The 19,846-nt window shown below is 43.2% G+C and overlaps 1 protein-coding gene and 1 gene segment (V, D, J or C); one reads left to right on the top strand and one right to left on the bottom strand.

Annotated features, from left to right (window-relative positions):
- The first annotated feature begins 2,270 nt into the window (after positions 1 to 2,270).
- Positions 2,271 to 3,115, top strand: LOC119869569. The segment is given in 2 exon segments: positions 2,271 to 2,484; positions 2,739 to 3,115. Coding segments are annotated over 2 exon segments (432 nt in total).
- Positions 3,116 to 12,972: 9,857 nt separating this feature from the next.
- LOC475522 (serine protease 58-like) lies at positions 12,973 to 17,110 on the bottom strand. Its single transcript, XM_038559357.1, has 6 exons — positions 16,952 to 17,110; positions 16,693 to 16,816; positions 14,842 to 14,980; positions 14,361 to 14,617; positions 13,312 to 13,451; positions 12,973 to 13,217 (listed from the first exon to the last, which is right to left on the bottom strand). The coding sequence occupies exons 2-6, from the start codon at positions 16,730 to 16,732 to the stop codon at positions 13,068 to 13,070; spliced, it is 726 nt and encodes a 241-aa protein (XP_038415285.1). The 5' UTR covers positions 16,733 to 16,816; positions 16,952 to 17,110; the 3' UTR covers positions 12,973 to 13,067.
- Between the last annotated feature and the right edge of the window lie 2,736 nt (positions 17,111 to 19,846).

Raw genomic sequence — 19,846 nt, 5'->3', positions numbered from 1 at the left:
CTTCCATCCTCTGATCCCCAGAGCCACTCTCTCCACGGTAAACTCAGAATGCAATGCACATGGCTTGCCGGGTGAGGACGCCTCTGGGTTGGCATGTACATATTTCTGGTGTTCAAGATGTGTGGTTTGGGCAATGCTTCCCAGAGCATCACCCTCCTACCCTCTCTGGAGAGAAGAGATTGGGAATAGGTAAGAGAGCTCACGGCAGAAGGGGACCAGCGCATGTGATTTAGAATGCAGGGCAATTGACATTTCGTGCACAATTAGATGATGCAAATTTGAAATCATCTGGCTATTGAAAATATTAACTCACTTTATACACAAAATTGTACATAATGAAAATGAGTGTCTATTTTTAAAAGATTTTATTTATCTGACACAGAGAGAGAAAGCACACAAGCAGGGGGAGAGGCAGAGGGGCGGGGGGACAAGACTCCCCACTGAGCAGAGAGCCCGAAGCGGGCTTGATCCCAAGACCCTGAGGTCTTAACCTGAGCTGAAGTAGATGCTTAAAGACTGAGCTGTCAAGGCACCCCAGAAAGAGTGTCTTTTCTAAAAAAAAAAAAAAAATCCAGAACAACAGGACTTCAAAGTTATCAAGCCAACTGGATTATAAACTATTATGCCATCACCACATGGCATCAATACCTGTTATCCTTCCCCACAATCATGTGAACCATATTGTTGGAAGTAATTATAATTTCGCAGATTAACAAAAATAGTGAATCTGGGAGGCGCAAAGCCCCAGGACACCAGGTCCCAGCTGTTTCCCAACATGCGGGCTCCCCAGGGTGAGGGGTCTGCAGTCTCGCCTGGCTCCATCTCCCTTCTTCTTCCTCAAGGGTCCCTGAAAGCACAGACACCTCACTGGAGCACCGACCTGAATACAGTGCGATCCGAGGTCTTGAAATAGTAGTTTGGTTGCTAGACTCCTATATGTCCCCATATTTTTGTCTGTGAAAGGCTGAAGGTAAAGACAGGGTCTTTTTAAATCTAATTTCCCAGATCACTGGTTTCCAAACTTTCTGAAAAACGAGGCCTCTTAGCTATGTTGGAAAATTATGTGAGCTTGTGATTTTCATCTCAGCTGATGACTAAAGGAGAGATAAAGAAAGGAAGATAAATGCTGCCATTAATATTGTCATATGTAAATTGAATTGGCAATTTACCACTGCAGTGATGGAAGCCAACTCTCACTAAGCGCTCAGCCTGTGCCAAACTCTATTCCAAGAATTTTTCTTGTGTGAATCTATTTACTCTTATGAAATCATTATTATCTCCATCTTATAGATGGGGAAACTGAGTCCCAAGGCCCCAGCGCTAGGTAGTGCCAGCACTGGGCGTTGTCAGGAACTCTCTCCCCAGAAGTAGAAGAGAAAGAAAGCAGTCTTATCATTGAATAAGCATTAAACCAAAAAAAAAAAAAAAAAAAAAAATAAGCATTAAACCAGAATATGATTCACATCCCAGGCATTCCATGGGGATATTGCAAAAGCAGAAATCCCAGCCTTTCATATGGGCCACCAGACACAACCCATTACATACACGTTCTTGAGATAGAGTGATAACCAGTCCTCAAATAAGAGGACTGGACAGGACATCCTGGAGTCACTTGCTTACTGGGGGGCTGGGGGGGTGTCCATCTGGGTTTGTTAATTTGCTCTACCCAAAGGACAAGCAATCTTGCCACGTCTTTACAACAGGGCATCATTTTGCAGCTTAACTCTACATTAAGTGAGGTTCATTTTGATGTTTGCATTTCAAAGAGATGATTGCAGGTCCTGGAGAAAAACATTTCTGGGTGATTTACATATATTTCAAAGAGAGAGAACTTGAAATTATAAGTTTTCTACAGTAAATCCTCTAAAGAAATGGGTAGGAGGTAAGTCTCTTCCCTTATTTTCAACAGGGAAAAATTAAGTCTCTAATGTTTAGTGTATTAGTTGCCCTTAGAGAGGCGACTCTCTAAAGCCCATTGCCTACTGCCCAGCCTCTATGTGTGAAATGCATGGGGGGGGGGGGGTGGAGAGGTCTTTGCTCAATCTGCCGGCCTGCTCGCTTGCATTGAGATGTTGGAATCCCTCGAAAAGGTTTGAGGCACAGATTCAGAACCACTAGTGTCTGTTTTCAGAATCTCTGGGACACGGTGGTGGAGAGGGTGCGGGGCCACACAACCTCACTGAGGCACTCAGTGAATATGGGGAGTGTGTGCCTGCCTGTGTGAGGGCTGTTGGCAGGCAGAAAGCAGGGAACGTCAGGGGGCTTGAACCTCAGTGAGAAAATGAGACAAACTGTCACGTTTCCTGGAAAAGCCACTCCCTCTTGAGTTTCAGGCCTAGTGTCAGCTGCTCACGGCCACCTCATAGACCTGGATCCGGCTCTCCGGGCTGCTGCCCGATGCAACTGCTGGCGAAAGTGTGGGCCAGGGAATGGGACTGTTTTCCATCCTGTGGGGCTGGGTGCTCACGGCTACCGTGAGTACAGGTCAGATGCCAGGCAGAAAAAGCCACTCCACGGGTTGAGGGAGGGCAAGGACTAGTAGGCACAGAAGGTTTTGCTCTCTGATTCCAGGCTTGCTGAAGCCCTCCCCGGCATAGCACCCCTATGAGAAAGTATTCCTTCCGTTTCCAGGAGTCTCCTATTGGCATTGCTCATGGGCCCCCCTCTTTGGGATTTGGCTGGTTATTTGAGGAGTTACTGCTACCCTGGGGACCTTTACCCTGGCCTGTGTTTTTCAGATGCCACTGCAAGCCTGGTGGAGCAAAGGCCCCGCTGGGTCCTGGTAGCTCGTGGGCAGGCTGAAACCCTGCACTGCATCCTGAGAGATTCCCAGTACCCTTGGATGAGCTGGTACCAACAGGATCTCCAGGGGCAACTGCAGGTGCTGGCCACTCTGCGGAGCCCCGGGGACGAGGAGCTCGTATCCCGTCCTGGAGCAGATTACCGGGTCACGAGGGTCAACAGCACGGAGCTGAGGCTGCACGTGGCCAATGTGACCCAGAGCAGAACCCTGTACTGCACCTGCAGTAAAGACACAGTGATAAACTCCCCTTGGACAAGTGAATACAAACCATCCTGGTTTGCCAGCCACAGACCCAACCTCCTCCTCCTCTGACCTGACTCCTCCTCCGCTCCCCTACCTCCTTCCTGTTGCCTCTACTCTACAAGCAGACACTTCCTACTGCTTGCTCATGGCCCTTTTGGGGAACGCTCTGGCTGCCTAACACAGAGATTTAACCCCAGGCTCTGGGGGGCTCCGTTCCGGACCTGGCTCTGCCACTTGAGAGCTTTGGGAAAGACTTTATCTCCTTGAATCTTGGTTTCTGTGCCTGTAAAGTACAGGTGGTAACTCTACCCAGCTCAGAGGCTTGCTGTGAGGATCAAAGGGCATGATTCTCCACAGTTGGCCTAGGTAACAAGCATTTGGGGTTTAATACCAGTATCAAAGCCCCCAGGGGTGCTGGAAAGAAACCTGGAGAAATTCTGGAAGCTCAGAAAGGAGGAAGAAGGAGTATCTCAGTGTGTAGCCCCTCACTCACACCCCTAAACACCCACTTTTCCAATAGATCCCCATACTCAGTGCTTACCACTGCCTAGACGTCTGACTCACTAACCTCAAGTTGATCTTTTTAAAAGTAAGATCCTCACAGAGGGGGCCTGACCTAGAAAGGACCACGGTCTGGGTCCATGGTGAGGGCTCACCAAACATTGACCAAAAAGCCATGGCTCAGAACTGGGTCTTGTCTTCAGCTCAGGTCATGATCCTGGGGTCCTGGGATCAAGTCCCGCATTGGGCTCCCCGCAGGGAGCCTGCTTCTCCCTCTGCCTGTGTCTCTGCCTCTCTTTCTCTGTGTCTCTCATGAATAAATAAATAAAATCTTAAAAAAAAAAAAAAAGTGGGCCTACCACCTGAGCAAGGCCATACACAGAGTGAGGGGTGGAACAAGGAGACGCAGATCCCAGAAGCAGCAGGCAGGAGCACTGCGGGTGAGAGCCCTACAGAGATGGGAGGTGGCAGGCGGCTGTAGCAGTGCCACTCCGCTGCCAGGTAGGAGCATCTCTATCTCAAAGCAGATGAGCAGGTAACCGGGGTGCAAGGTGGGAGAGAACGAGAAGACATTCAATGCTGGGTCTCTGGTGGCCATCTGGGTGGCTGTGGCCCAGAGCTACAGGCAAGCACTTTCCTCTCCGCTTGTGGAGAGGGAGGAGTTTTGTCCACCAGGGGGAACCATCTGCCCATAGTTTTCCATGCTCTGCTCTGCCTGGGCCTGGCCTGACTCAAAGGTGTTGAGTCTTCTCTTGGCACCCCTACTCAGCTGTTTGGGTGACCACCTGCCCAGCTCCAGAGGACAAGAGTGATGGGGAGTAGGTCTAGAGCCTGGTACAGCGTCCAGAGACATTTGGATACCTGTGTTCTCTCCTCCCTCTGGGAAGGGTACCTCTGTTGAAAAGGCCCTCATCGGGAGATCCTTGAAGATCCTCGGTCTAGAGATCACCAAGAGGCTGTTAGATACAGAGATGGCAGGGCAGAGAGGCCTCGACCACCTACTCTTTAAAAAAAAAAAAAATATATATATATATATAATATTTAATTTAGATATATACTTATATAATATATATTTGGGAAAGAACATGTGGGCATGAGTGCAAGTGGGAGGGGGGAAAGGGAGACGCAGGTTCCCTGCTGAGCAGGGAGCCCGCCAGGGGCTTGATCCCAGGACCCTGAGATCATGGCCTGAGCTGAAGGCAAACATTTAATGGACGGAGCCACCCAGGCGTCCCTGGACCACCTGCTCTCAAGGAAAGCTGAGGCCTCCACTAGCGGCTCTTGAAATAACTACAACCAAGTCACCTCTGTAGTGACCGAAGGCGCCAATGCTCTGATGGAATCCCTTCAACTTCTGTCCCTGAGAGTTCCCTGGAGACTTCCCAGATGCAACACTGCTCACCTGGACCGTGACTATGCCTTAAGACCACTGCCAGAACCCTTGATTCCTTGATGATCAAACTAGCCCTCCTGGATTGGCAGGTGGTAAGGGTCCAAACAATGCTTTTTGATTAGATCATGCTATTCATCTGTCATTATTCAGATAGGAAATACCAGTCTATGTGGTGTAGCCTCCAGTCTGCAGGCCGCTGTGAGTGATTTGACCATGTCTTTCAGAAATATATTTAACTTCATTTTCTCGGTCAATATTTTCAAATGCCCAATTAGGCAAGGACCACCATTTCTTGCTTTTTATTGTTGTTTTCATTTTATTTTATTTTTAAGATTTATTTATTCATGAGAGACATAGAGAGAGAGAGGCCGAGACACAGGCAGAGGGAGAAGCAGGCTCTTTGCAGGAGCCCGATGCAGGACTCAATCCCAGATCCCAGGATCACGACCTGAGCCGAAGGCAGCCGCCCAACTGCTGAGCCACCCAGAGGTCCCTGGTTGTTTTTATTTTAATAGGGAAATGGATAGTTGATGCCTGGGACACTTTGGACACCTTGCCTGATGTCACGTAACTAATAGTAGTATAGCCAGGACTCAGGTACAGGAATTCTGAGTCAGATCTATGACTCTCAACACCTTGTGATGCTGCCTTTTTTTGAATTGAATACATTGTCACCCTAATTAGGGAAGTGTGACATGGCAGGCATCTCTGCCTCTTCCAGAAAGGCAGCTTCCATCACATTACAGACATGGTCAGAGAGCACAGAGAAGCCCATACACGACATGGCAGCAGGTCAGATAAGTGTCCTGAAAAGACACTAAGTACCCTGCAGACTTGTCCTGGGGCTCAACAGCTCCAGATAGGAACAGATGGAATTACACTAATCACATCTAATCATTTGGAGGGGAAAGTAATATATTTTATGATTGTGTAAATTAAATCCTGCTCTGTAGTATCTCCATAGTTTGGGTGAGTTTTAAGATCATGGAACTGCAGGACTGGCGGGTGAATATACTCACCTAAGGCAGCCGTCTCTCTCTTCTCCCTTCTCCTAGGCATCCTCTCAGTTGATCGACATGCAGAGAATACCCACTCCATTTTCAGTATTTTAACAGATGTGGTGTGAATTTTCAAGAAATATGATGCATGTTTCTTCTTTGTCTTCTCCAAATTTTACCCCTCTTCTTACTTGCTTTATTCCGTCATTAAGAAGGTCCTTGGAGAGCAGAGAGCATGAGCTCAAAGTTTCACTTGCCTCTCCGAGAGGCAGAGGAGGGAAGATGAACGTTTTTGTTATAATTCAGATTCCAAACAGAAACATAGCCCATGTTTATGGCCCCTATGCCATCATTTCAGGGCCCCTGAGCAGAAGAGCAAACGTGGGCTTAATGTGAAGGTAAGGGCTTAGATACAGGTGGACTTGGGAAGACGGAGTTGATAGTGGGTTAATAACTATTAGAGCTTCAGGATCCATGCAAGTCCTTTGAGTTTAGGCACATGTCTGTCTTTACACGCTGGTGGAGCTTGTTAAGGGTAAACTGTGATAAACTGCATAGACTGCGTTTGGTAGACAGTCCCCACATGGATTAGCAGTTCACTAAACTGAGGAGAAAGTATAGCACACTTGAAAACTTCACAAAATAACATAATAGGATTGTGAATTTAAATTTATTTTTCTACTTTTGTGGGTTCTCCTCATTATATGCAATCAGTGTTTAGGCTGTCTGAGATCATGGAAACACTTCAGAAACAGAGCAACCCTACCTGGCAATCACCTGTCTAAATGATATTATAATGGACTTACATTGCACTTATAATTTTAGATCTCTACACAAAGAAATACAATAACACTGTAAAACTGCCTCTCTGTCCTTTATGCCTAAGACTTCTCCCACACAGGCTGGGAAAGGCACAGGGGTCTGACCCCTGAGAAAATGTATATTGGTAAATTTTATTAGAATGTTCTTTCGTGCTCTGATACAACCTGATTGATTGTGTGTGTGGACGTGAAAATAGTTTCTATCCTAATTGAAGAAAGATAAACACAGATGTAAAGAAGTGGTGACAGATTACCAGTAATCCCTTGGCAAAGATTTAAGTGCCTACCATGTTATGTGCTAAATATTATGCTTCATGTCTTACGTAAGTTATCTTATTTACTCCCAACAATCCAGAAAAGTATTATTGGTCCCATTTTAGAGATAAACTAAAATAAGACAGGTTAAATTTCTTAATTCCTTGCCTAAAGACACATAGCTACCAGCTATGGGAGTTGGGATTAAATACCAAATTGGATCCCAAACCCATGCTCTTTCAGCTGCGCTAAGCCCAAGATCATCCTTTTGAGGATCTAGAAATGAGATAAACTCACACTAAAGGGCAGATGGTAGAAATCAGAGTGAGGGGATAACAATCACAGGGAAGAGTCAGATTCTGGGCTATCAGAATCCAGACCGCAAAGCATCCTGGAGTGAAGGTGGAAGGGAAGTCAGGCAGGTGGCCAGTAGAGGGCGGCAGGCCAGGAAAACTGGCTATATGGCAGGTAATCGGCAGCATGAAGTTGTTAACAGCAAGAAGCTGGCCTCGTATGGGTTTCCAGCAACATCTGGGAAGCGTTGGGCAGAGCCCTAGGCTTAGAGGAACTGGGGAAGACAAGGTTGTCAAGACAAAGACAGCATTAATGGAACTGGGATTTTAAAAAGGTAGGGAAAGGTGGGAAGGGGGCTTCACTGCGGGAACAGAACAGAAGCCCAGTTACTAAAGCTGAGCTGTTTGGGTAGAAGAGTATACCAGCAAGTTTGGTTTGGTGATGAGCTAAACTTCTTTTAACCAAGAATGGTACTGCACCCATGTCTTGGGCTGCTATTGTAGATGGGGCTCTTGAGGTTATAGATGTGCCAACTAAATGCCTCAAGGTAGGGGTTTGGAGCTACAGAGAGCAAGGCAAAAGCAAATTTGGATGTACATTTTATAGTTGAAGCAAATCCTACATGTGATTTACTAACACATCATAATCTCCTTAAAAGGAACCAACAACAACAACAACAAACAACAAATCATAGACTGGGAGAGAGAGACAAGAAACATTGGTTTGATTTTAGTCAAAATAGCTGCCGGAAACCTCAGAGTGGAATAATGAAGATACCTAGGACTTCTGAGTCTTCAAACGGCCTTGGAGTGATGATCTTGGGGTTCCTTGCCAGTGTCAGACCCTAGGCCAGCTTCTCTAATTCCCATCTTTAGCTTCCAGTGGGCACCTTGATTCTACTCCAATTGTTATAGCCAGTGACTTCAAATCAAGGCTTTTTTCCACCCTGATTCCCTATTGAACAGAGCTCATTTTATGGTTACTGAAATCCTCCTGTCCTTGAAATGAATGCGTAAGAGAAAAATTACAAATTGTATGAAGTCTTGAAAGTCTCATCAATATAGTAGCTGGCATTAATTTCTGTGCACAAGTGTAGGCTCTAGCCTAATTTTCACCTTGTTTTTGTAAGACTTTGGCCATCTTCATCCTCCATCCTTAGGTAGCTTTTGGAATCATAGCTTTGCAGCCTTGAGAACAGTGGTTATAGGGGATACCCCCCCCTTACTCAATGGAACAACATGCTGTCCAAATCCTAACATGTTATTATGATTGGAGGAAACTTTTGAATGAGTCCCCCTATTTTCTCCACTTAAATTCTGACAACTTGAGAGAGACAAAGGAGTAAGGCAGCTGGGATGGGAAATTTCTGGCCATGTTACTTATAGAGCTGATGGAGAATATGACTTAGATACATGACAACATGGGATTCCTAAGGCTGCAACTTAAAATTAGAAAGATGTAGATTAGAAAGATTAGAAAATTAGAAAGATTCAGGATATATTGAGTGATGGAGCCTACCATATTTTCTACTAAAGACATAAAGTTCAAATAAACAAAGAGGCTGTGCAGAAGAAGTTTACAGATGTCATGTTTTCCCCTTACAGTGGCCTTTGTCCCCTGCTAAAGGGCATCTCAGATTTTAGTTTAACTTGTTTAAGGAAAATAGACAAAACATCATGTTATTATGTTCATTTGCCTCTTTTACTCTTAAAATGGAAACAAATAATATTAGCTAGTGTGTTTTGGAGCCCTTTAGAGGATTCTTTCAAGGGTTCTCCACAAAAATGGGATCCTCAGGAATGAACCTGACAGGAAGTTGAAGTTCTTATTTGACTTCTATAACAAAAAACAAAAACAAAAACAAAAAAAACCCCACTTGACAGATTTGATAATAATGGACTGATTAGGGGCTCCTTCCTAGGTCACAAGCCTCAGCTAGTTACCTTAATCGATCCAATGCTCAACTGAATGCAGGGGAACCTGATATCCCAACGAATGACCCTTGTTCTAACATTGAGCCTTCCAGCCCATACAAGATGACCTGGATCAACTTACTTGGTGACTTGTGTTCTAGGGACGAGAACATAGCTAAATTTTTTGAGATTCTGGTTCTGAATTGGTACCAATTTGTGGTGTTTGTGGTGGTGGGGAAGACTTATAATCAGTGCTATCCTCTGATCAGAGTGGAGCTTATGAAAATTGAGGGATAAATGGATTTTTTTTTTTTACCTAAGTCTTCCCTAGAGTAATTCAATGGGGCTCTGAAACCATCTATAATTTATTTCCATAGTTCCTATGTGCACTGGCAGAGTTACAAGGGGTAAATTTTTTTTTTCTACAACTGGTTAGAGTCTGTACAATATCCCTCAGGGCTGTGAAGTGAGCTTTTGTTATAGAAAGGGCTAAGAGAAAGTTGATGGAATTTCCCCTTAGTAAATCTAAAACATCAGCACATTGGAAAGGTCAGTACTACCAGACTATACAGACTTGAAATAGGCTGGGTGATAATTTGTATTATAATGTCATTCAGTTCTTCAGTTGGCCATGTCATAAAAGAGTGGTGGGGAATGATAGTGTTTGAGTATCACATGATAAGTCCAATTATAGTGGCTGTTTCGTATGTGGGACCTTACTAGAGCAAATAAATGCAGTCTTTCACACTCAGTATGCAACTATCCGTCTGGAAAATGTATTTTTATACATTGCATTGGGAAGCTCAGAATTTAATTAGCTTTCATTTGTCAGGGACAACAGTATATTTTTACCTCCATGCTCAGGCAGTCATCATTGCTCTGCTCCTGAACCTGAATATAGTATTTAAGGAACTTGAAAATCTCCAAGCGCACCACACTGATCTGTTGTATTGATGATATCATGTTGGTAGGATGAGATGACAGGAAGTAGCAAGGTTCCTGGGTGTCTTGGAAAGACAGGTGTGTGGTAGTGGGTAGGTGATATAACTAGTGAACCTTGTGGGTATATGTTGGATTCCTCTATTGAAATGAACACATTGTTATACTTGTGCTCCCTACTATGAAGAATGATATCTGAAGACCTCTAAATTTTATAAGCAACATATATCTCATCAGGGTATCCTGCTCTGAACCATTTCATGAGTGATCTAGAAAGTTGATAGGTTAGAAAGATACTAATTCAGAAAAGACTTTGCCTCCAGCACAGGTTGAAGCACAATTGGCTGTTTCTTCGGTTTAAAACTCTGTAGAGGGGATCCCTGGGTGGCTCAGCGGTTTAGCGCCTGCCTTTGGCCCAGGCCGTGATCCTGGAGTCCCGGGATCAAGTCCCACATCAGGCTTCCTGCATGGAGCCTGCTTCTCCCTCTGCCTGTGTCTCTGCCTCTCTCTCTCTCTCTCTCTCTCTCTCTCTCTGTGTCATGAATAAATAAATAAAATCTTTAAAAAAATAAATAAATAAAACTGTAGATTCAATGGTTCTAGAAGTATCATTTTTAGTGTACTAAATGACACAGCAAAACCTAATAAAATCAAGATAGGGGTCCCAAAAGATGGTGGCAAAGTCATGCTCCTTTTCTCTTTTTGGGAAATAGCTTCTGGTTTGCCACTGGGGTCTAGTAGAAACTAAATGCCTGACTCCAGATCACCAATTGGCCGTGAAACTTGCTCTAGGTGGGGCCACCTGACTCTTTGTCAGTGACTGGGGTATGCTCAGCAACATTCCAGCCCCAACTCAGAGTATAAGTGGACCAAAGGGGTAAATTAGACCCCGAAAGTCCGAATAAATTGCCCAAGCAATTGCTCCAGGGAATCTTCCCTTAAGCCATACAGTGACTTCAAAGAGACTTCTTCATAAACAGTTTCTTGAGGGTGGAAAGACTTCACTGGTTGATACATTGGTACTGATTGCATGTCTACTATTATGATAATAAAACCCCTCAGAGGGATGCCCTGAAGAATCTCATTCTTCTCAGGAGACAGAAATTCAATTAACACGTCTGGTTATTTTCTTCCCTGAAGTTGAATTTCTTGGGAATGGCTTGTGGTCTGCCCTGACAGGCAATCAGAAGGGGGAAGGTGGAGGGAATGGAGATTAGCTATTTAGGGGAAAATTATGTAGTAGGATTTTTCAGGGTGAGTTTAGAGAAGGAGAATATTGTATCCCATGAGAACTCTCACTAAAATGCTTTTGATTCGGTAGACTTTAATAATCAGAGAGATAAGCAGATCTATTCTGAAGTCTTTCTTCATTCCCTCTCGTGCTTTTTAGTGGCTCCATAAACATATAGTGGGTCCAGATGGAGCATATTCAGGCTCCCTGCAAGTCTCACCATTGCTACCACCATTGCTGCAGATCCACTGTGACAGTGTCAATGACCAATCTCAGCCTTGATATAGTCTTGATGTAGTACTGTATGTACCCCAGGTACCCCCAGCAGCCCTTTTCAACACAGAGAGAATAGCTATTTTCCTCACCAAAAATGATATAGTCTAGATTTGGATTTTTCTATCCCTTGTCACCTTTCTAGCACCACCATCCTTGAATTAACTGAAACCCTTATGTACCCCACAACAAAGGAATGTATTTTCCAACCAAGGAAGTCACTGTACAGTGACAGTCGTGAGTCAGTAGGCTGATGACCATGGAATTCGGTGTCCTTGACATATGCTTCATCACCTAGAATCAACTAGCCTTATAAGATACCAGGATGAACTATTGAAATTGTAGCACCATTTTTAAGGTGGGAAACATCCCCAGAGGGTGAGGTACTCTCCTGCAAAAACCATCTGTTTATCCCATAGCTAAAATGTCAGTTAATAACACACATGAAGGTGAAGCTCTCACAATTGCCTTAATAAACCAAACACAAAATGTTGCATTTTAACTCTGCAAGCTGCACACTCTGCTTCCTGAGAGGAGCTCCTGTGTCTGCTCGCTGGACTGTAAGTTTTCAACAGTCCACCCAAAGTGGCCACAGGCAAAACCCTCTAAAAATCATTTTGGTTTCTGTGATTTTGATCCTCAGTAACTATCAATTAAAACTCTCACGTGGTAACTGGAACTGCAGGGGTGAGGTGAAAAGAGAGGGAAGAAGGAAGAAAAATATAAGAGTAATAGTTGGAGAGAATGGAGTCTCTGTGGCAGCTGGCATAAGAGAAAGGGCAAGCATGTGCTGGCAAAATCTGACCTGGACTCCCTGTTTCATCTGCTTTGTCCTATGCCCTAGTTCACTTTTGTATTAACCCCTCATAGCTCAAGTCCCTACCCAGAATCCTGCAAAATGAATGAGCAAGATCTATGGCTGTTCTTGATAGTTACATAGGCAAGGGGAAACTATGCAATACCTCTTAGAGGCTCCTTCCTAGAACCTTTTCTTTCCCTCACCTATGCTTCTAGTTAGCTCACTCTTTGTCAGGCTTCCTTTTCCCTTCTAGCATGGGTAACTTGCCAAAAGCACATGTTAATTCAGTGCAAGTAATAGGGGTTTTATTACCCAAAATGGCTGAGTGGGCCTTTTTCCCATAGCCTGTGATCTCTGTTAGAACACAATCCCCACCTCATAAACTTCAACTGCCTAAGGGGTATGGAGTTTGTCATCTTCATCAAAAGGGGAAGAAGATTATCATGTATAGTCATGGTATGGGGAGGTACCAATCACCCACTCTGTTGGGTAGAAGTGAGACAGGCATGCCTGATGCAACCCAGGGCATCTATTTAGGTTTAATTGTGAGGCTGGACATAGGCACAGGTTGTGTCACATGATCTAGAATTCCTGCCATGGCAGCTCAGTTGTCTCTGATTGTATTTCTAATCCAGGACATGTATTTAAAGATGTTGGTGTAGATTCCAACATCAGCTCTCAAAACACATCCATCTAAAAAAGTCAATATTCCTTGAAGTACCCCATTGCAGACTGCTGGGGCGGCTGTGACTTCCTGCCAGAATAAAAAGGGAAATAGGGTTATCTTATCTTTCTGGCAAAAGACACAAGAAATAAAATGGGAAAACTAGGCATCAAGAGTACATTACCTTGCAGGGCAGCCTCCTTCCTGGCACAATGCCCAGACACAGCATATTTTCTTGGATCCTTTGGGTTTTATAGGCATCGAGGCACTCATCCCTGTAGATTACGGATATGTTCACGCTCTGTGGTGAGTCGGGCTCCTTGGCTAGGGGAAAGAAAGATGTACAACTTCCTTAAGAGTTAGTATCTAACAAACCTCCTTCTTTTTGTTGCCTTCTTTTTCAACATATTTCTTCTTCTGGAAGGAAGGAAAAGAGAGGGGTGCCTGGGTGGCTCAGTCAGTTAAACATTTGCCTTCAGTTCAGATCTTGATCCCAGGGTCCTGGGATCCAGCCCCACATTGGGCTCCCTGCTCAGTGGGGAGTCTGCTTCTCCCTCTCCCTTTGCTGCTCCCCATGCTTGTGCTTGCTCTCTTTCTCTGTCAAATAGATAAATAAATAATCTAGAAAGAAAGAAAGAGGGTGCCAGGTGGCTCAGTGGTTGAGCATCTGTCTTCAACTCAAGGCATGATCCCAGGGTCCTGGGATCTAGTCCCACATCAGGATCTGCACAGAGAGCCTGCTTTTCCCTCTGCTTATGCCTCTGCTTCTATCTCTGTGCTTCTTATGAATGAATAAATAAACAAAATCTTTTAAAAGAGAGAGAGAGAGATCTATGCTCTTAAAAAATTTTAAAAAGAAAAGGAGATCAAACACAGAAATCACAACTATGGCTGCTTGGACAACAGGAAATGAGCAGACTAACCATTTCTCATGATACAAGTGTCTATCTTTTTATAAAAGAGATTAAATTCCTGGAATTTATATGTAAATATGAGACATCTCTGCATTAAATGAAACGAATTACTTTAAAATTTTCTAGAAATTTAAATGCTTAACTAACTACATCTGTGACTCCTTCAGGGAAGTACAGGGAAAGGGGGGAGAGATAATAAGGATGAATTAAGAGGTTGGAAAGAAGTCTTTTTTGGGAACAATTGCAGAAGGTAAGAGTAGAAGAGAAGGGACAGAGTGTGTCATACTCTGAGAGAAAAGATTATCATGAGGTGACTCACAGTCATCACATAGATTGTAGGCCCACGTGGAGACCATGCACATGGCTTCCTCACGGACAGGTTCTTCAGGCAGACTGACCACTTTCACATAGTCATTGAGTTCAATATTTTCTCTCAGCTTGATTAACATGAGGTCATTCTCAATAGCAGTAACTGAGAAGCGTGGATGATGGATCATCCTCTCATAGCCAACAACTTGTACATCCTTTTCATCAGGATTTGATGGATTTGTAATCCCTAATATCACCCGAAGTTTTCTGGAACAATATAGTTGTTTGAGAGAAGACTTGACAGAGATAATGTATCCATTCCCATGGGCCTCTTTTAGCCCCTTCCTATAGGCCTTTTTCTCTACCAATAAACACCCTCAGAAGGCCTCCCAAATCCCACTTCATTAGAGAATGGAGCCAGACAGGGATCTGAGTCTATGCCCAATCTGAGAACCTAAAGTGCAAAGTAGCACTGGGGGCTTATTACTCACGGTAAGTTGCAATGTGCAGCTGTGATCACCCAAAGGGGGTGGACCAGAGCCCCAACACAGGGCAAGTAATCAGATTTCAAATAGACCAGGTAGGGGGGAGCAGTGCCATGTTGGTAATCTGGATCATAGGCCAGAGCAACTGGAAAGAGAAACATATACAGGAAATTCTGAGATTTTTGCAGGGATCACTAGAAAAAAACAAGGAAAATTATTTAATATGCTCAAGTTCCCCTACCTTTCTCTCTAATACCTTTATCTGTAAGCTGAATTTGCAAACTGGCTTAGTTTGTTCTAAAAACATGAAGAAAATGATAGAAACATCTCAATTTCAACAGATAAAGGTGTTTTTCATTTTGTTGTCACTAAATATTTTTCAGATTAAAATACAAATGTTCAAAAAAAAAATACAAATGTTCTTAAATACCTTCTACAATTCAGGGAACATATGTTAAATCTACTCATGAGCAACTTAATGCTTTTACCTTTTTAAGAATGCTTTTACTAGTCTGACTCCTTATTCTCTACAACAATGCAGGGAAAAACAATATAAGAGTGATTTAAAGAACAGACTACCTGCTCACGGAATCTGAGGAGAGGGAGATAATTTATTCATTTGACAAGCAAGTATGAGCACTTCATATGTGCCAGGCTTTGTTATAGGTGGCTTGGGCTTTATAGGGAACTATGCAGAGAAATAGCCCTGCTCTCATACATTCTGATGAGAGAAGACATTCCATAACAGTAGACACAATACATAAGTAAATAATCTAGTGTATTAGATGATGATTGGTACTGTGGGAAAAATAGTAGAACAGGGAAAGAGGAAAAGACAGTACCGGATGGATGTGTGTGTGTGTGTGTGTGTGTGTGTGTGGTGGGGAATTCTGCAATATTACACCTTAGTTTAGGTAGACCATGTAGATAGCATGAGAGATGACAAATTAAATGAAGATAGGAAAGTTAGACCATCAGATATCTGGGGAACTTGGATTCAGGTGGAGGAAATAGCTGAAGCAAGAGTCCTAAGACTTGTTTAGGAGCATCACAAAGGCCAGTGTGGCTGAGGTGGCAGGGGAGAGAGAGAAGGGCAGGAAAGGATGGAGGTCAAAGCAGTGATGCAGGGCTTTGTAGAGCATCATAAGGTTGTGGACTTTCTTCTGAAGGACTGTGAAGCCACATTAGGGTTTTGTGTAAGGCACTGATGGTCATTTCCTTGTGGAGAAATACTGAGTGTAGGAGTAGAAAGCAGAGAGGCCTGTTAGAGGATTCATGTGGTAATCCAAGCAAAAGATGATGGCTTGGCCATCGTGAGCAGTGGAGGTGGTGAGATGTGATTGGATTTGGGATATATTTAGAAGATAGAACCAAAAAAATTTTCCAAACAGATTGAATGTGGGGTGTGAGAGAAAGAGATTTCATGAATGCTTCTAAGGTTTTTGCTTGAGTAACTGAAACCTGCCAGGACAAGACCAAAAACCATTGAATGCTTTGCTGTGTCCATCAATTGAACCTCTGTTTTCAACACCTGCCTCCACTTCTCATTCCCTTGTGCCCACAACAGTCCTCTTCTAGAAGGGCCCAGAGTCGGGCCACAGTCTTTCTCAGGAGTGGGGCTGGTATTAGGGTTTTGGTGTACATGCCTCCTCAAAGACTATACAAGCAATCAGGCTGAGATGGGGCAGGCAGGCAGTGTCACAGGTGGAAAGCTGGTGGGGATCATGGCAGTGGTGAGGGAGAGCCAGTTCTACACTTGTAGTCTGGAATGTGCCTCCTGTCTGTGTCTGTCTATCTTTCATGATTCCTCCAGGATTTCTCTTTGGCAAGGAAAGAGAAAAATGTGAAGATACTCACCAGATAGGTTCAAAAGAGCCCAGAAGAGGATAAACTTCATATTGATATCAAAAGCCTTTTCAAAGGATGAAGTTCAGTTCATCTGAATTCTTTCAGTGGCAGGATTCAGTTCCAGGAGAGGTATCTATAGGTCAGAAGAGAGGATGGTGTCAGGTGTCAGAAGGACAAGAATGGAGATCAGGTGATTTGGTCCCTGACACAGTAGAGAATGGATCTGGAATTCAGCATTTTGCTCTCCTTTTTCAGGGGAAAAACATACCTAATCTGAGAGATGTTGGAGCTCACAGTATTTCCACAGCCCCCTCCTCTCTGGTCTACCTTTTGTCAAACTCTGAAATCAGGCCCTTTTCTATACTACTACCTTCAGGACAGGGACCCCTCCCATCTGTGTGATGCTATCCCCTGATTGTGTGACACAGACATTTGTCTCCAGCCACCATAACCCAGCCTTCTGGTGCTGGCCTGACCCCTCTGCCTGACCCTGACCTCCTCCTTGAGTTATATCAGCTTTTCCTTTCATGTCACTATTTACCCACTCATTTATTCAACCAGCCAGCCTATGATCTATATTATATGTCTGACTTGTGCTAGGCTCTGTGCTCACTATGGAGGATGCCTAAATGTGAACACACTGCTCTGCCTTCAGAGAGTCCATAGACTAGGGGGAATGATAGGTTCCTGAGTAGGCAATTTTAAAACAAGGTAGTCAGAGCTAAAATTCTACCTCTATCACTGTCTCGGTGGAAATATTTGCAAAACACATTGTCCATTAAATGATCTGGATCCAAAATATATAAGGAAATCTTTAAACTCAACAACAAGAACATGACAACCCAATTAAGAAGTGGGTTCTGAACAGGTACCTTCCCAAATGCATCCATCTGCTCAGGCTGCCATAACAAAATACCACAGACTCCAGGGCTTAAACAACAGACATTTATTTTCTCACAGTTCTAGAAGCTAGAAGTCCATGATTAAGGTGCCAGAAAATTCAGTTTCTGGTGAGAGCTTTCTTCCTGGCTTGTAGACCATTGTGTCCTTATGTGGCACTTCCTCTGTATTTATGTGTACAGAGAAAAAGAGCCAGCTCTCTTGTGTCTCTTTTTATAAGGACACTAATCCTATCAGAATAGCACCCCATCCTAATGACCTCATTTCCCCAAAATTATTTCCTTATAGGACTTATCTCCAAATACAGTCACTTTGGGGCTTGGGGCTTCAACATAGGAATTTTGGGAGGACACAGTTCAGTCCATAACAACACGAGGGTGTACGGATGGCAAATAGCATATGAAAAGATTATCAACGTACAATGGGGAATAACAAATTAAGGCAACAATGAGATACCACTACACACCTAGTAGAATGGCTAAAGTTTGAGGCACAGGACACCAAATGTTGGTGAGGTTGTAAAATAACAAGAATTTTCATTTGTTGCTGATAGGGATACAAAATGTACAGCAACTTTGAGAGATGGTTTGGTGGTTTCTTACAAAGCTAAACATAATCTTACCATATGAGGCAGCAATCGCGCTCCTGGGTATGACCTGAATGAATTGAAAATTTATGTCCACAAAATCTTACAGATGAATAATTACAACAGCTTTAGTCATAACTACCAAACTTTGGCAGCAACCAATATGTCCTTAAATAAGTAAATAGTAAACAAAGTGTGGTACATTCACACTGGAATAGGTATTATTCAATGATTTTTTAAAAATTGAGCTATCAAGAGATGAAAGAAAAAAAGATGAAAGACATAAAGAATCCTTTTTTTAAAGATTTTATTTATTTATTCATGAGAGAGAGAGAGAGAAGCAGAGACACAGGCAGAGGGAGAAGCAGGCTCCATGCAGGGAGCCCGACGTGGGACTCGATCCCGGGACTCCAGGATTACTCCCTGGGCTGAAGGTGGCACTAAACCGCTGAGCCATCCAAGGATTCCCCGACATAGAGAATCCTTAAATACATATGACTAAGCATTGAAGCCAAAAAATATCAATGGTGCCAATGAATGACATTTTAAAGTAGTAGACAAGGCAATATAAGGAGGCAGACAATATAGACATATATAGACATAGACCTAGACAATATAGACATAGACCTAGAATGACAATATAAAGTAGTAGAGATGCTCAAAAAGCAACCTATAGAGACAATAAAAAGATGAGTGGTGTCAGAGTTTGGGGAGTAGGGACAGGGATGAACAGGTTAGAACAGGTCAATTTTAGAGAAGTGAAATTATTCTGTAGGATACTATAATTATCATGTCAATGTCACGGATACATAACATTATGCCTTTGTCCAAATCCCTAATACTACATAACATAAAGAGCAAACCCTAACATAAACTATGGACTTTAGTTACTAACAGTATTGATTCATCAGCTATAACAAATATACCACATCAATGCAAGATATGAATTTAAAAAATAGGTTACTTGGTGATAGAATCCAGGTAATGGAGCTACAGGTGTACACTATAAAATTCTTTCAGCCTTGTTGCATGTTTAAAATTTTTCATATTAACATGTGGGAGCACATTTTAAATTTTTAGTCAGTTACTATACAGTATAATATTAGTTTCAGGAGTACAATATACTGATTCAATACCTCCACACACCACTGGTGCTCATCACACCAAGTGCCCTCCTTAATCCCCATCACCTATTTCACCCATTCCCCCATCCCTTCCCCTCTGCAACCACCAGTTTGTTTTCTGTAGTTGAGTCTGCTTCTTGGTTTGCCTCTCTCTCTCTCTCTCTCTCTCTCTCTCCTTTTTTCCCTATGCTCATTTGTTTTGTTTCTTAATGTGGGAAAAAATATTAAAATTGAGGGATGTGCCTTAGAGCATAAGGTTAAAGATACTTCAGTCTATATCGTGTGTAAGGAAGGCACATCCAAAATCTTATACTTTACCTTGGTCTTAGAGAAGGGGAAAGAGGTTGTCTGACATAAAAAAAAAAGAGAGAAAAAGAGAAAAAATAATTCAAAAAGAGAGAAAGGCTTCTGTAAATGCATAAATATATGAAACAACATGGTGTGTTTGTAGAACAGCAACCACGTATTGCAGTGGAAGTGTTAAGAACCAGGTAGAAAGATAAACAGAAATTATATAATGAAAAGCCTTATTATATAAGCCTTGCACATATAA

This window comes from Canis lupus, chromosome 16, assembly GCF_011100685.1.
Source record: "Canis lupus familiaris isolate Mischka breed German Shepherd chromosome 16, alternate assembly UU_Cfam_GSD_1.0, whole genome shotgun sequence".
Taxonomy (NCBI): domain Eukaryota; kingdom Metazoa; phylum Chordata; class Mammalia; order Carnivora; family Canidae; genus Canis; species Canis lupus.
Note: the sequence above shows the minus strand (reverse complement) of the source record. Positions and strands in the feature narration are given on the sequence as shown.